This window comes from Rattus norvegicus, chromosome 5, assembly GCF_021556685.1.
Source record: "Rattus norvegicus strain SHRSP/BbbUtx chromosome 5, alternate assembly SHRSP_T2T, whole genome shotgun sequence".
Taxonomy (NCBI): domain Eukaryota; kingdom Metazoa; phylum Chordata; class Mammalia; order Rodentia; family Muridae; genus Rattus; species Rattus norvegicus.
Window position 1 is genome coordinate 72,416,439 of NC_141538.1, and position 18,363 is coordinate 72,434,801.

Genomic DNA, 18,363 nt, shown 5'->3' on the forward strand with positions numbered 1-18,363 from the left:
TATTGGAATAAGGAATTCTTATCCAGATAAATCTTCAAATTGATTGAGAAAACAGCATAATAACAAAAGCCAAATTACTAGAAAACACTACTTTTAATTATAACTACCATTATGTCCTATATCCTGATTTGCCTTGTAAAATGTTTTATATCAACGAATCATTTATATAGAAATGTGTTGTCAGGAAGGTAGTTAGCATTTATTGCATATTAGTATGAACTTAAAATGTGGTAGCTACCTACTCTTTTCTATTTGACCTACTCAATGATCTCACTGTCCAGCAGTGACATAAACATGAAAATAAGTCCAGCAGTGACATAAACATGAAAATAAGTCCAGCAGTGACATAAACATGAAAATAAGTTATATAACAAGGATATAGAATTATTAGACAGCAAATTCTGAAGTAATATTTTCTCAGTGATTGCCAACTATCTCTGCATTTATAAAGAAAGATATTTTAAGTTAGTATGTACACAGGACTCTCACTATCGGGTACCCTTCCTAGTGTCTGAAACATTAAAATGTGAAATTTATTTTTCCAGACTTGGCGAGACAAATTTGAATGACTACTTATTTGGGTTGCATATGCTGATGAGTGAATAAATATCTGTAATATCATAATAAGATTTTCACAATTGTAATTTTATTTATGGGCTTCACTAGAAATATAAAAATGAGAGACTTCGAATTATGGGTCTAATGATAAAATGATTTCATATTCTACTTCAGTGTTTTAATAAATTCATCACTTACTTATCCATGACACTATTTTAACACATTAAACAATTGACCTGGGAGTTAGCTCAACAGTTGGGTTATCATTCGGCATATCCAAGGACTTAGCTTTAAACCCTCAGCACTATTGAACAGACATGTTCAGCGTGTTTAAAACCATGCTGCTTAACTGACCACGTAGAACTAATAAAGAAAAGAACCCTACCCTATAATGAGTATATCTTAAAAGGGATACTGTATCTATATTAAAAATATATGGACCAAAACATTCATAATCACGTTTAATATGTGTGAACAAACTGCAAGTTAAGATGTCACCATGATACAAACTAATGTGTTTTCCTTTTCTTTTAAATCCTTCTGGAATCTGGACACAAAGCTGACATATATATTACTTCCTTGAAATTATGTAAATGATGGCTTCATCCCTGTGAAAGTGTACTTCTTGCTACTGCAGACAAGCCTCATGTGGGCCTTACATTTAAGAAAGGAGAGATGATCACACCTGTGCATCATCCCAGTACTGGGGTGAACTCTTGTCATCCCAGCACTGTGGAGGCTTAGGCAGAAGGATGATAAAGCAGCTGTGACCACAGACTGAGATCCTCACCCAAAACACAGAAGGAAAAAAAGAGGAAAGAAAAGAGGGGAGAGAGACAGAGACAGAGAAACAGAGACAGACACACTCAGAGAGAGAGAGAGAGAGAGAGACAGAGAGACAGAGAGACAGAGAGACAGAGAGACAGAGAGACAGAGAGACAGAGAGACAGAGAGACAGAGAATTAGGACGGGGAAGATGAAGGAAATAAGTTATTTTATGAGACCTATAACTGAGGAAGTCGGGACTCAGAAAAGGTAACTCATCACTGGTGCATGGATTTAGGGAAAAGGTCTGTAAGAAGAATGTACGCATTCAGAGGGGTGGAATTCTTCTACTGGTCTTAATTCAAATGCCCTTAGCATGCATGAGAGAAGTTCTCACTCTCAGCTCTCTGACACTTCACTCTGTCAACTCAAATTTTCTCCCAAAGGAAGGTCAGTTACTTTTATGTCATCTCTACTTAAGTAGTTCATTGTAACCAGTGACAATATTGATTTTGGTTAAGAGTCCAAATGAATGAGGAATTTCCTCTGGAACAGTTCCTGAAAATGCTCAGAAGCAAGGCCCAGTAATGTGTCCTCAGTTGCTCTGGTTGGGTCAGTAGCCTAAACAAGGTCCTTTAATTTCAAGAGTTTGGAGAGTAAGTATTTTTTAACGTCGGGATGTGTTTTGTGCACCACAAAGATAAACCTGTGTGTGCAAACCTGCATTGTGCTTTAACTGTCACTTGTCCCATCAGGAGTAGCCCCCATGGCTGCAGCAGCCCTTACCATGTTCAGAGAAGAAACAGTTCATTGGAATGTGCCCGACTGACTCATTCCACAGGTCCCTTCTGCTTCTCTGTGGAAACATCCAGTTTATCCTTTGTCTGCAATGTTTGCATTCATTGTACTTCCGTACTTCAGTGCACAGGTGGCTGACTTCAGCGAGGCAGTAGGTTTTACTTTGGAAGCTTTACCGTTTTAGCTCTCAGAGAGCAGACATGATTTCAAGGTCTAAGGGAGATCTCGCTGGCTTTGAACCACCCTTGAGAACCACCTCCAGGTACACTCGGGCAAACTGATAGGAAACACTTTCTTGGTAAATAATCTGGAGGTATCATTGTCTCACCATGTAGGGTAACTCCTGAAACCATGCACATGTGCGTGTGAGCTTGTATGTGTGCCTGCATGTGTGCATTTGTGTGTGTGCATTTGTACGTGTTTCTAAGTAACTTTATAAAATAGTATGCTTTCCTATGGCTTGTCAAAATATGGTTAGTATTACGTATTATATATACATGCCTCTCCCTCTGTATCATGCTACCTCTCTCCTTCCCTCCATCTTTCTCTCCTTCCCTTCGATATAGTCCTCTACTCCAGTTTTTCACTTTGTCCATCATGGGACCTGTGTCTTGCTATTCTCCTCTCCACTCTAAAAGTCCTTTTACCCCATTTCCAATGGTTTTTTTTCTATTTTTCTGGCTTCTATGGATATTCTAAGTTATGCACACAAAACAAAAGATTCAGAGCTAGGATCCACAAATAAGAAAGAATGTGGTGTTTGTCTTTCTAGTTTAGCTTACTTCACTTGTTTATTTGCAATTTTCATGATATTATTTTTCTTTACCACTGGAAACACTTTGATTGTATATATACCACATTTTAGTTATCCACTCATCAGCTGATGGGCATATGCTTGTTCTCATTTCAAAGCTACTGTGACTCAAGCAACAATTAACACTGCTGCGCAAGTTTCTGTGGAGTGAGTACAAGTCCAGTCCTTCAGGCACACATCAAAAATGGTGTAGCTGCATTATATGGTAGATCTATTCTTGTTGGTTTATTTTTATTTTATGTGAGTGGTTTGCCTATAACTATAAATGTGTGATACATGCATGCATTACATAGGGCCAGAAGAGTGCATTGGATTTCCTGAAACTGGAGTTACAGATACTTGTCAACAGCCATGTGGGTGCTGGTAATTGAACGTGGGTTCTCTGGAAGAGTAGCCAATGATCTTAAATACTGAGTAATGTCTCATGCCCCAGCTTGTTAGTTTTATGAGTTCTAATTTGTCAATTATTGCTTTTAATTTCTGTTCAAATGAAGTCTAGTTCAGAAAGTTCTTTCCTACACCCATATCATGTAGAGTGCTGCCTATGTTTTTCTCTAGTACTTTCAGGTCTTAAATTGACATCTTTGGTCCATTTGGAGTTGACTTGTATACAGGTTGATAAATGTGGGTCTAATTTAAGTCTTCTCCATGTGGGTATCTAGTTTTCTCAGCACCATTTGTTGAACTTCCTGTCACTGATTAATGAAAGCAAAAGTTGTGAATGGAGTGGGTGTGTGAGAAAGTATCATTTTAAGGATATCATGTGCTTGAGTATAAATTGTGTAGTAAATGTGATAACTAAGCAAGTGAATGTGGAAGACTGATGTTTAGAGATTGGGCCAGGGTCATAGCACGGGGTACCCTGCAAATGGTAGCAGAAGACTGGAAAGATCAGCACGGTAGGAGTTGTACAGAACAAAAGCAAGAGGTTGAGCTGCCATGCAATGTTGCAGAGCCTTGTCTGCTCATAGGTAGAGATGACACAACAATGCAAACTCTTTACCCTCCATATCCTTAGCTGGTCAACACAGTTGCCATATTTAGTGTAACCTCCTCTTTCATTAGCAACTCATATTGATTCATGTGGATATAAAATACTTATCTAGATCAGTGGTCATCAACTCATGGGACACACCTCCTTTGCCAAACCTCTATCTTCAAAAATACTGATATTGTAACTCATAATAGCAGCAAAATTACAGTCATGAAGTAGCATTGAAAATAATTTTATGTTTGGGGGTCAGCACAAAATGCAGCTCTGTATTAAAGGGTTGTGACCATAAACACTGCTCTGGGTGATGCCTTCTCTCAAGGACCACAGCTTTGGGATGACTGAGAAGCACTGATCTAGATGATTCCTCTTGTCACAATTAATTCCAGGCTGCCGACTATCACTGCTGCTAGCAAAAATGACTTCTTAAGTTTGATTGTACTCTTGCATCGTGATCTCAGGGAAGAAAGACATGTCTGGAAATAGTTTTACTTCTCCAAAGGTAAACAATTGTGTGCTTCTTAATAAAGATAGTTTGTGGTTCTTAATGTTTAACCCCAAATAGCTTTTCTGAAGCAACTGTGCCAATTTTCTTTAGATATCACATGCTTACCAAAACAGATAGTCTAAGGAAAAGAGCTTGTCTCACAGATTCAACAAAACTGAACTATTAAAATTAGTGTTTGTCCAATACAGTCTTACTGTAAGTATAACTATAACTGTAACTAACTACAAGTATAACTAACTATAACAACTATAACTGTAACCGTAACTATCTGGTTTGTTTCCTTTGGGACTATCCAGTGTGGCTCTTCATCATCTCTATATTAGGAAGTAGTGCGATTGGGTATTGAGATACAGAAAAGAACTGAATTCAGAAAGGATGTAGTAGCTGAACGTGTGGTGAATCAAAAGACCAGATGTAGAAATCATCCTCTGGCTACAGGTATATATCTGGTAAATTGATCAGCAGTAATAATTTTTGAGAAGTTGAGGCAATGCGGGGAGGGGAGACTAATTATGGTTAAACCTAGACTGTGGGAATGGACCATTTCATCATAGTACCAAAAAGTGAAGGAAAAATCATTAGAGAAAAAAGAATGAAGACCTGGATGCCAGTAAAAGAAAGCACAGCCTTCCAGATCCTAGACTATGCTTCTCTGTACTCCTGGGTTGAACAACGCTCTAGAGAAGGAATTGTTACTGAAATATATGCAGACAACTGTCACTTTTGTTTCATGAGTTATCTTTGTATGGCCATCTTTAGAATTCTGGAAATTTACAGAAAAATATAAATATCCCTATTATTAACAAAACTTTTTTATTATTTCTACAAGCATCATGTCTGCCTTTGTCAAAATGTCCGGTTGCAAACTATAGATTATGACTATTATAAATGGGTTCCCTAGCAACCAAACTCGGATACAGGTTTGCCACTGAAGAATGTGCTTAGGAATATCACCTATCAGAGGATAAGAAGATTGTAAAAGACAGAGACGTTAGTTAACTCTGCTTAGTAACTCCAGGAGCCTCTGGGATGCGGCAGCAATCAATGAGGCTAACACAGACCATTAGCTACAACCCAGATTAGAGATATAAGATGAAGACTTACACTTCTAGCAACAGCAGTCACAAAATGTAATCTTTGTTCAAGAAAGGGATAAAAATCTTAGTCAGGCCATTCTGCAACAATTCTCAAATAGGTACCCAGCTCCATACTTCAGTCCCCAGAACTCCCGAAGCCCGAGGGAGCGGGTGCCTCACCCCATGAGTGTGGCATACATTGCCACACTCGCCACAATGAACAATTGAAAAAACTACAGACAGACACTTTAATTTGGCTCGTGGACAGATGAAAAAAAGAGAAAGGGGGAAGAAAAAGAAGACTGGACCCTAGCACTGAGAACTGAAAACCGAATGCTAAATGCTTTTAGAGCAATTTTGCACACGATGGGATTAAATGCCAACAGAATTAATCGATTCCCTTGTGCTACCATGGCTAGGTGATCATACAGAGGGAAATTATTCCTTTATTCTATATACAAAGCCCATATTTCTCCCATTTTGCATCTACTGCTAAACAACATCCCTAAGCATCCCTTGGGCCCAGGCCTTTCCCACACTTTTAACAACATTTTGGTAGAAGAAGCAGGAAAATTCTGAGTTCAAAGGCAGCCTGGGCTAGACAAAATAATAATAATAGTAAAAATTTAAAAAAATAAAAAACCTCCTTTGAAAAATCTAAACAGATAAACATAATATTATTTGATTATTTGAAAATAAAACTCAAGAATGAATCTTGGCAGGCTAAACAACCAGCATATACCTTACGGTTAAGAGCATTTGTTTCAGGTCTGTAGTCATTCAGAGATTTACTAGTCTGACGATGAATATAGTTTAGAAAGGAGAGGTGATTTTATTTCTGGCACCAGGTATACACCTAAGATTTGGAATTCTCAAAGTGTAGCCCCGGACTAAGTGAGCTTAGGGCTTATGGAGGCAAACCCCACAGATTCCATGTATCCTGCCTATGTATAGGCAGAACTTCTATAAACAAATGTCTTACCGATCTCCTAGTCATCCTTCTGAGCAGAATAGCTAACCTTAATGACATGCAGAAACAGCAGCCTAGTGACCTGCCACCTTGAAAAAGAGCAGTTAACATTTAGAAGATCAGTCAATTACAAGAGCAGTCTTCAGCATCTGGGAGAAGAGAAGTGGGCTGCTAGAGTACAGCTGTACAAGATATGGCTTCATGCTACGGGCATATTTTGTTTTATAAATACTTATATATGTGTTTATATATATATTATTATTAAGTTTAATCATAGTACATATACTATATATGTATACATATGTGTACATAAATACATATATACATATTTAGCATATGTACAATATATGTATATATAGTTTATATACTTATTCAAATCATAGTAATTAAAACCATGAACATAATGTTAGCCATCTCATAGTCTGTGCTCCAGGGCTAATTGGAGGAAAACATGAAGTAACAAAGAAATGTAAAGTAGAACAGAAAAGTAAAATGTAGGAAAAATGTGCAGTATTTTATTGTGGCAGGCTCTGTGTTTGAAAATTAGTAAGTACCTATAAAAAGGAAATACTATTGTTTTGACATGAATGAGAGAAAACTGAACCACATAAACCGGCTCATAAGTATCTGCATGTTCATTCAGTGTGTAAACAGCGCACCTAGGGTCCAAATCAGACCTATTTGAATCAAAAGTATCTATTTTTCAGTTCATTTTCCTCAGTGAAGGCATATTCCTGCACAAAATGTGTTACCTCACACTCAAAAGAAGGTCCTAGTAATTTAGAAAATAAATTATGATGAGACACCAGGCCATCCTGACATGAGAAAGGATATCTCCTTCATATCTCCCATGATGTTAAATGAACATTGTAAATGCCTTTAATTTACATTATTATACACATTTCAAACTCATTCCAAGTGCTGACATTTTGCTGCCACCTCCTAATTTTGCATAAATTTATAAAATTTTACTAAAATTAACTTCTTTGTATATCAAACAGAGTGAGAAAAAATCTACTTTCATTGATATTTCAGAATTAAACTAAATATCCTCGAGGTATCATTTTGGGATTACAGTGTTGCAAATTAAAAATATCTCCCAAATAATCATATTTAGTCCATCTGAAGGTGACAGAGATGAGCAGAGAACAAAGCTTTCTGATGTTTCACGAAATGAACAAATCCGAGATGACATGAAATGCTGACTTCTAGAAGCTTCCCCAGAGCAAGAGCACAGACCCCCTCCAAGCTACAACAAATCCAAAATAAATTTGTAGGTGGAGGTTTTTTCTTATTTTATGAAAGATAAGAATTTAATTTCACTGCACAGAGATGTAATCTTGATTGATTTAAATGAGCACACTACATCCTATAAATAGACATTTAAACATATTTATCAAATAAATGCTCATAACTTTTACATTGTTATCATTCCTGATAAAAATAAGAAAATCTTCATGCTTAGACTTTCACCTTTTGGACTCTACACCTTAGAAAAACAAATAACACAGAAGTGGCCGTGCGTACCAAACTCTATGTTACTTTTCATAGTATGTGCTGTCAAATTAACATAAATACTGCATTAAAAATAAAGATAAGGCCCCATAACAAACTAAGAAGACTGGCAAATGTGATCACTCCATTAGGCACTCATAGCTCGTGTACTCCACCAGGAAACAATTTTCTGCAGAAAGGTCATTTTGGCAATTGGTGTAACTGAATAGTTTGTCAACTATTCCAGACCTCAAACAACTATGTTATATGAAGGGGCAGCTAATAAATATTTTACGCTCTCCGTTCTCCTTAGTCCTGTCACTACTTGACTCTGTGGCGTAGCCGCAGACCAGATGTAAGTGAATGGCTTGCTGTGTGCGATGAGACACAGAAGAGAAGAAGAGAAAATTTGTGTTTACCAGGGGATGGGGCATAAGATACAGTGATGTGTTAGGGCTGTTTAGAGAACACAAACCCACCAAGGTTGGCAAGCCTAAAATTACTAAGCAGACTGGCAGGCCACAAATTCTAGCTAAGGTCAATGTCATGAGTAAGAAGAGAATCTGGAGGCAAAATTTCTTACTTCTCTAAGGTTCAGTCTTTTTGCCTAAAACTATCACTCGATTGGATGAGCCTCAACCAAACTGTGAAACATGATCTATTTTCCAAAAGACTTGAATGCCAATTTCATGTAAAACCCCCTTCACAGCATCATCCAGACTGGTATTTAGCCAAACATGTGGGTAGCCTAGCTCAATGGGGTTGGTGTAAGATTAACCTACATTAGATGATAAAAAGTAGTTTCTTGATAGTGGTTGTAAAAGTAACATTTTTTCAATATTTTGCTACTTAAGTTAGATCTTTTCTCATAAATATATCCTGATTATAGTTCTCCTCCCTCTACTCTTCCCATTTCCTGTCGACCTTTCCTCTCTTCCATATCTACCTTTCTGTCTCTCATTAAACAAGAACAGGCTTCTAAGAGATATCAACCAAACATGACAAAATAAAATGTAATTAGTTAAAGGAAAAACTATCTCAAATTTGGACACAACAATCTAAAAGGAGGGAAAGAGTATCAAGAGCAGGCACAAGAGTCTGAAATTCACAATTTCTCATAGTCAGGAGTCCCATAAAATTACTAAGCTAATGGCTATAATATGTACACAGCCTGTTGTAGCACCCTATAAGGCCTGTTCTTGCTGCTTTGTGTAAGTGAGCTCACGTGTATCTTGCTTATTTGATTCAAAGGACCCTGTTCCAAAGTAAGTATTTCTGATGATGACTGGATAAGGCACTGATCTATGAATATGACAGAATATTAGGAACCATTTTATTGATATTTATAAATTAGATTAGTCATCTTTTTTTTTTACTGTAGGTCTCTAGGCTGTCCAGTGTCTTGTTCTTGGTTACCATGGAGGTAGAAATTCCTTCCCATGGAGTGTGCCTTAGGTTAAATCAGCCGTTGATGGATACTCCACAAGTTCTGTGGTGCGATTGCCTTAACATACTTTGTAGGGAGGACAGATTATAGATCGAAGATCTTGTGGCTGAGTTGGTGTCCACATTTCTCTTTTGGTGGCCGGCTGAGTATCTTCCTGCACCAGAGACACTAGAACACAGGGGTGCTGGCTCCATGTAGACACCACCTACTTCTCCATGTTCAATGAGTTGTGTGTGTGTGTTGTCCTTGACAATGGAGACCCCATGTCAGTTTTCAGAGAACAACCTCTTGTTCTAATGACGGCCTTGGTTGTTTGAGGATTTTCATGGGTCCCCTTGGCCAACAGCTCAATTGAATGCAACATAATCCTGCCATTGGAAGAGTTGCTTGGCTATAAGACATGGACAGTTGAGACTCCATATTCCCTGGATGATTCACCAATAAACTCATGTGTTTGAATGCTTGGTCAATAGGGAGTGATTCTATCAAGAGATAAGGGCTTGTTAGAGTATGTGGGCCTTGCTGGAAATGTGGGAGAACAGGCATTGAGATCTCCTATGCTCAAGCAATGTCCAGTAACACACTCTACTTCTGATGCCTTCAGATAAGATGTAGAACTCTCAGCTCTGTTCAAAGCACCATGCTGGCTTGAATGCTGACAAACTTCCTGCGATGACAGTAATGGACTAATCCTCTGAAACTGAAAGGCAGATCCAATTAAGTGGTTTTCTTTATAAGAATTGCCTAGGTTGAGCTGTCTCTTCACACCAATGAAAACCTTAACTAACATACCCATTCCATAGATTCCAGAAACTTTCCATTACAGTAGCTTTCTACCCTCCCCACAAATGCCTCCCAATATGAGACATCTCTCCCTGCATTCTCTCTCTCTACCCCATCTTTCCAAACTTTCCTAGTTTCCTTGCTCTCCTGACCTTCTACTCCCCTGTCCATCCATAAGTCAATTATATTTCCTGCTCCTAGGGGTCTACCTAAGCTTTTGGTCTCTACAAGTTGTACCTTAGTTATCATTTACTATACCCCCTGTAAGTGAACATATACCATATTTATTTTTCTAGGTCTGGGTTACCTTACTTAGGGTGATTTCTTTCTAGCTCCATCCATTTGCTGGCAAAATTCATGATTTTTTTAACAGCTGAATAATTGTGTTAACATATCACATTTTCTTTATCCATACTTCAGTTGAGATGGACACCTGATTTGTTCTCAGTAACTGACTATTATGAACAAAACATAATCGAGCAAGTATCCTTGTGGTAGGATGGAGCATCTTTTGTGTATTTGCCCAAGAGTAGTATAGCTGGGTCTTTAGGTCGATGCCTAATTTCTAAGGAACCTCTATCCAGACTTCTAGAGTGGCTGAACAAGTGTGCACTTCCACCAGCAATGGACAAGTATTCCCTCTTGCTCCATATCCTTGCCAACATGAGCTGTTACTTATGTTTTTGAGCTTAGCCATTCTGACAGGTGTAGGATAGAATCTCAAAGTCATTTTGATGAGCATTCCCCTGATGCCTAAGGATGTTGAAACAATTCAGTGTTTTTCAGCCACTTAAGATTCCTCTATGAGAGGCAGAAGGAACACCCATTCATAGCCTGACCCACATGTGGCCCACACATATACAGCCACCAAACTAGGTAAGATGGATGAAGCAAAGAAGTGCAGGCTGACAGGAACTGAATGTAGATCTCTCCTGAGAGACACAGCCAGAATATGGCAAATACATAGGGAATGCCAACAGCAAACCACTGAAGTGAGAACAGGACCCCCATTGAAGGAATCAGAGAAAGGACTGAAAGAGCTTGAAGGGGCTTGAGACCCAATATGAACAACAATGCCAACCAGCCAGACTTCCAGGGACTAAGCCACTACCCAAAGACTACATGGACTGATCCTGGGCTACAACTGCATAGGTAGCAGTGAATAGCCTAGTAAGGGCACCAGTTGAAGGGGAAGCCGTTGGTACTGCCAAGACTGAAACTCCAGTGAACGTGATTGTTGGGGGGAAGGTGGTAATGGGGGAGGATGGGAAGGGAAACACCCATAGAGAAGGGGAGTGGGAGAAGTTAGGGGGATGTTGGCCTGGAAACTGAGAAGGGGAATAACAATTGAAATGTAAATAAGAAATACTCATTTTAATAAAGATGGGGGAAAAGGAATAAAGTTATTCAGTTACAATTTCACAAGAAAACAATTGGCAATTTATTTCCCCCATACCACCATACAGTGTCAAACACCAGAGCATCTCTCAAAAGCAGGCTAGTTGTAAACTGCTGTTATACAGCTCAGAGGGATATAGCCAGCAGTTAGCATTCTGAAGTCAAGATCCTTTTGTATGCAACAGCTAATTTCCTCATATGAAAAGCATTCGTTCATCAGGTGCAATTTCATTTTCCCTAAAGCTTGTTCCTTAGTCTTCTCATTAAGCCATCATCAGGAAGAGCAGTTACTCAGGCTCTTGTTCACCCATCTTATGCCTCCATATCTAGCACGACTTGTCTCATACATAATATGAAACTCTCCTTCTAGTTGAAAGAGAAAAATGACATTATCTCTTTTCCTTTACATCAGTGTAGCAAACCTGACTTACTTCATAACATATTTGAAAAAGGAGTAAAGTTCCTCATCCCCAAAGTGGAGACAGCAGAAATATGTTTTCTTCTTTGAACAACACCACAATTAAACTAGGCAAACTGCTGGCAATAATTGGATCTATGGGACATCATCCCTGGAGTTTCAGCATTTGTAATGCTGTACTGACAGATTTGCAACTTTAATTTGCTGCAATATTTGGAAATTTTCAAAAGCAACAAAGAGACTAAATGGCCTTCCAGAGGCAGAGGTTGGTCCTTTGGAGAATGCTTCTGTAGCTCAGTCACTAAGGCAACTATAGACATGGAATATGTAGGCATAAGGTGTTCTGCGCCATGAGAATATCCATCACCATTTTCTCAGGTTAGAAAGGAAACTCCAATTTGTTTTTCAGTGTTCAAGTTCTTCAATTAATTTCTTTTATATCCTTAGAAATCTGTACACTATTTTACTTATTGACTCTCCAAACCATTGTGAGCATCTCTCTAGGAAAGGCAAAAGAAACTGTGAATTTGGGAGCTAGAGATTTTCCTTTAAGAAGAATATTAGCAAGCTAAGAGAAGAAAATCATCTTAGTAACTTAAAGGTAAATACACATTTGTAGATCAACTACAAATGTTGCTTTGGAATAAGGGGTAGCAAATGATTGTTTCTATTGTTATTCTCTTACAATGTTTACTTAATGAATTCTTCTTTCACTCCACCTTAACAGGAGAAAAGGTCTTGCTGCAAAAACAACAAGCTCACTATTTACTCTTGACTTCCTGAATAAGTAATATTAATGACTGATTGTTCAAACATGCACTTCTACAATAATACTCTCAATTTAGAGAGGCACTTAAATACAAAGCCTAAGATTATATGAAGGAAAAACTGTGAGAAAAGTTAAAGCAGCATTGTTTACAGATATATATATATATATATATATATATATATATATATATATATATATCTGTAATCCATTAGGACATAGACATGAACATACTATCATAAAATGGTCCAGGGAAATTGGTCCTCTGTCACAGTGTTTTTCTTCCTGGGATTTTCTCAGTACCCCAGAATTGAAGTCACCATATTTGTGCTGTGTCTGCTGATGTACCTGATCACCTTGCTGGGAAATACTATTCTGATCTCCATCACTATCCTTGATTCTCACCTGCACACTCCCATGTACTTTTTCCTTAGCAACCTCTCCTTTCTGAACATCTGGTATACCTCTTCTGCTCTCACTCCTATGCTGGCAAACTTTGTTTCAGGGGAAAACACCATCTCATTCTCAGGATGTGCTTTACAGATGTACTTCTCTCTTGCCATGGGCTCCACGGAATGTGTGCTCCTCTCTATGATGGCCTATGACAGGTACGTGGCCATCTGCAACCCCCTGAGATATCCCATCATTATGAACAGGAGGGTCTGTGTACAGATTGCAGGCAGCTCCTGGGTTACAGGCTGCCTCACTGCCTTGGTGGAAACTGGACCTGTGATTCATCTGTCTCTCTGTGGTAATAACATCATCAATCATTTCATCTGTGAAATTCTGGCTCTCTTAAAAATGGCTTGTGGAGACACTGCCATGGTGCAGTTAATTATGTTAGTGATCAGCATCCTTCTTCTCCCATTGCCAATGTTGCTCATTTGTGTCTCCTATGCATCCATCCTCTCCAACATCTTGAGGATCAGCTCAGTGGATGGCCGAAGCAAAGCCTTTTCAACATGTGCAGCCCACTTGACTGTGGTGGTTCTGTTCTATGGGACAGCTCTCTCCATGTACCTGAAGCCCTTATCTGTAAACTCACAGGAAATAGATAAATTTATGGCATTGATATATGTTGGACTAACACCAATGCTAAATCCTATTATCTACAGTCTACGGAACAAAGAAGTCAAAATGGCTGTGAAAAAATTGTTGATTAAAAATCCCTTCACTGCTATCTTAACTTCTGTCCTCAAATAACATTGGAATAAGGAATTCTTATCCAGATAAATCTTCAAATTTTTTGAGAAAACGGTTATAATAACAAATGCCAAATTCCTAGAAAACACTAATTTTAATTACAACTACCATTATGTCCTATATCCTGATTTGCCTGGTAAAATGTTTTATATCACAAATCATTTATAATAAAATGTGTTGTCAAGAAGGTAGTTAGCGTTTATTGCATGTTAGTATGAACTTAAAATGTGGTAGCTACCTATTCTTTTCTATTTGACCTACTCAATGATCTCACTGTCCAGCAGTGACATAAACATGAAAATAAGTCCAGCAGTGACATAAACATGAAAATAAGCTATTTAATAAGGATATAGAATTATTAGTCAGCAAATTCTAAAGTAATATTTTCTCAGTGACTGCCAACTATCTCTGCATTTCTAAAGAAAGATATTTTAAGTTAGTATGTGCACATGACTCTCACTATCTGGTACTCTTCCTAGTTTCTGAAACATTAAAATGTGAAATATATTTTTCCAGAGTTGGTGAGGCAAATTTGAATGACAACTTATTTGGGTTGTATATGTTGATGAATGAATAAATATCTGTAACATAACAAGCACATCATAGTAAGATTTGCACAATTGTAGTTTTATTTATGAGCTTCACTAGAAATATAAAAATGCAAAATTTAGAATTATGGGTCTAATGATAAAATGATTTCATATTCTACTTCAGTGTTTTAATAAATTCATCACTTACTTATCCATAACATTATTTTAACACATTAAACAATTGACCTGGGAGTTAGCTCAACAGTTGGGTTATTATTCAGCATGTCCAAGGATTTGGCTTTAAACCCTCAGCACTGTTGAACAGACATGTTCAACGTGTTTAAAACCATGCTGCTTAACTGACCATGTAGAACTGATAAAGAAAAGAACCCTACCCTATAATGAGTATATTTTAAATGAGTTACTGTATCTATATTAAAATTATATGGACCAAAACATTCATAATCATGTTTAATATGTATGAACAAACTGCAAGTTAAGATGTCACCATGATACAAACTAATGTGTTTTCCTTTTCTTTTAAATCCTCCTGGAATCTGGACACAAAGCTGACATATATATTACTTCCTTGAAATTATGTAAATGATGGCTTCATCCCTGTGAAAGTGTACTTCTTGCTACTGCAGACAAGCCTCATGTGGGCCTTACATTTAAGAAAGGAGAGATGATCACACCTGTGCATCACCCCAGTACTGGGGTGAACTCTTGTCATCCCAGCACTGTGGAGGCTTAAGCAGAAGGATGATAAAGCAGCTGTGACCACAGACTGAGATCCTCACCCAAAACACAGAAGGAAAAAAAGAGGAAAGAAAAGAGGGGAGAAAGACAGAGACAGACAGACAGACAGACAGACAGACACACACACACACACAGAGAGAGAGGCAGAGACAGAGATAGAGAGACAGAGACAGACACAGAGAGAGAGAGAGAGGGAGGGGGGAGAGAGAGAGGGAGGGAGGCAGAGACAGAGAGACAGAAAGACAGAGAGACAGAGAATTAGGAGGGGAAAGATGAAGGAAATAAGTTATTATATGAGACCCATACCTGAGGAAGACGGGACTCAGAAAAGGTAACTCGTCACTGGTGCATGGATTTAGGACAGAGGTCTGTAAGAAGTATGTAAGGATTCAGACGGATGGAATTCTTCTACTGGTCTTAATTCAAATGCCCTTAGCATGCATGAGAGAAGTTCTCACTCTCAGCTCTCTGACACTTCACTCTGTCAACTCAAATTTTCTCCCAAAGGAAGGTCAGTTACTTTTATGTCATCTCTACTTAAATAGTTCATTGTAACCAGTGACAATATTGGTTTTGGCTAAGAGTCCAAATGAATGAGGAATTTCCTCTGGAACAGTTCCTGAAAATGCTCAGAAGCAAGGCCCAGTAATGTGTCCTCAGTTGCTCTGGTTGGGTCAGTAGCCTAAACAAGGTCCTTTAATTTCAAGAGTTTGGAGAGTAAGTATTTTTTAACGTCGGGATGTGTTTTGTGCACCACAAAGATAAACCTGTGTGTGCAAACCTGCATTGTGCTTTAACTGTCACTTGTCCCATCAGGAGTAGCCCCCATGGCTGCAGCAGCCCTTACCATGTTCAGAGAAGAAACAGTTCATTGGAATGTGCCCGACTGACTCATTCCACAGGTCCCTTCTGCTTCTCTGTGGAAACATCCAGTTTATCCTTTGTCTGCAATGTTTGCATTCATTGTACTTCCGTACTTCAGTGCACAGGTGGCTGACTTCAGCGAGGCAGTAGGTTTTACTTTGGAAGCTTTACCGTTTTAGCTCTCAGAGAGCAGACATGATTTCAAGGTCTAAGGGAGATCTCGCTGGCTTTGAACCACCCTTGAGAACCACCTCCAGGTACACTCGGGCAAACTGATAGGAAACACTTTCTTGGTAAATAATCTGGAGGTATCATTGTCTCACCATGTAGGGTAACTCCTGAAACCATGCACATGTGCGTGTGAGCTTGTATGTGTGCCTGCATGTGTGCATTTGTGTGTGTGCATTTGTACGTGTTTCTAAGTAACTTTATAAAACAGTATGCTTTCCTATGGCTTATCAACATGTGCTTAGTATTACTTATTATGTATCCCTGCCTCTCCCTCTGTATCATGCTACCTCTCTCCTTCCCTCCATCTTTCTCTCCTTCCCTTAGATAAGTCCTCCACTCCAGTTCACCTCTTTGTCCATCATTGGACCCGTGTCTTGCTATTCTCCCCTCTAAAGCTCCTTTTTCCCAATATCCAATTTTTTTTCTACTTTTCTGACTTCTATGGATATTCTAAGTTATGCACACAAAACAAAAGATTCAGAGCTAGGATCCACATATAAGAAAGAATATGTCGTGTTTGTCTTTCTAATTTAGCGTACTTCACTTGTTTACCTGCAATTTTCATGATATTATTTTTCTTTACCACTGGAAACATTTTGATTGTATATATACCTTTTTTATTTTATTTTTTATTAACTTGTGTATTTCTTAATTACATTTCGAGTGTTATTCCCTTTCCCGGTTTCCGGGCAATCATCCCGCTAATCCCTCCCCCTCCCCTTCTTTATGGGTGTTCCCCTCTCCACCCTCCCCCCATTACCACCCTCCCCCCAACAATCACATTCACTGGGGGTTCAGTCTTAGCAGGACCAAGGGCTTCCCCTTCCACTGGTGCTCTTACTAGTATATTCATTGCTACCTATGAGGTCAGAGTCCAGGGTCAGTCCATGTATAGTCTTTAGGTAGTGGCTTAGTCCTTGGAAGCTCTAGTTGCTTGGCATTGTTGTTCATAAGGGGTCTCGAGCCCCTTCAAGCTCTTCCAGTTCTTTCTCTGATTCCTTCAACGGGGGTCCCATTCTCAGTTCAGTGGTTTGCTGCTGGCATTCACCTCTGTATTTGCTGTATTCTGGCTGTGTCTCTCAGGAGAGATCTACATCCGTCTCCTTTCGGCCTGCACTTCTTTGCTTCATCCATCTTGTCTAATTGGGTGGCTGTATATGTATGGGCCACATGTGGGGCAGGCTCTGAATGGGTGTTCCTTCTGTGTCTGTTTTAATCTTTGTCTCTCTATTCCCTGCCAAGGGTATTCTTGTTCCCCCTTTTGAAGAAGGAGTGAAGCATTCACATTTTGATCATCCGTCTTGAGTTTCATGTGTTCTAGGCATCTAGGGTAATTCAAGCATTTGGGCTAATAGCCACTCATCAATGAGTGCATAACATGTGTGTTTTTCTGTGATTGGGTTACCTCACTCAGGATGATACTTTCCAGTTCCAACCATTTGTCTATGAATTTCATAAAGTCATTGTTTTTGATAGCTGAGTAATATTCCATTGTGTAGATGTACCACATTGTCTGTATCCATTCCTCTGTTGAAGGGCATCTGGGTTCTTTCCAGCTTCTGGCTATTATAATATATATCCTATTTTAATTATCCACTTATCAGCTGATGGACATTTGTTTGTTCTCATCTCAAAGCTACTGTGACTCAAGCATTGATTAATATCCTCGAGCTAGTTTCTGTAAAGTACAATGGCCAGCCCTTCAAGCACGCATCAAAAAGTGGTGTAGCTGCATTATATGGTAAATCTATTTTTGTTGGTTTATTTTTATTTTATGTGAGTGGTTTGCTTACATGTATATATGTGCGATACATGTATGCATTACATGGGGCCAGAAGACTGCATTGGATTTCCTGAAACTGGAGTTACAGATACTTGTCAGCAGCCATGTGGGTGCTGAAAATTGAACCTGGCTTCTCTGGAAGAGTAGCCAATGATCTTAAATACTGAGTAAAGTTTCATACCCCAGCTTGTTAGTTGTATGAGTTCC

The 18,363-nt window shown here is 38.7% G+C and overlaps 1 protein-coding gene across 1 annotated transcript; it reads left to right on the forward strand.

The window, feature by feature from the left end:
* The first annotated feature begins 13,029 nt into the window (after positions 1–13,029).
* Positions 13,030–13,989, forward strand: Or13f5 (olfactory receptor family 13 subfamily F member 5). Its single transcript, NM_001425426.1, is given in 1 exon segment — positions 13,030–13,989. A coding segment is annotated over 1 exon segment (960 nt).
* Positions 13,990–18,363: the final 4,374 nt, after the last annotated feature.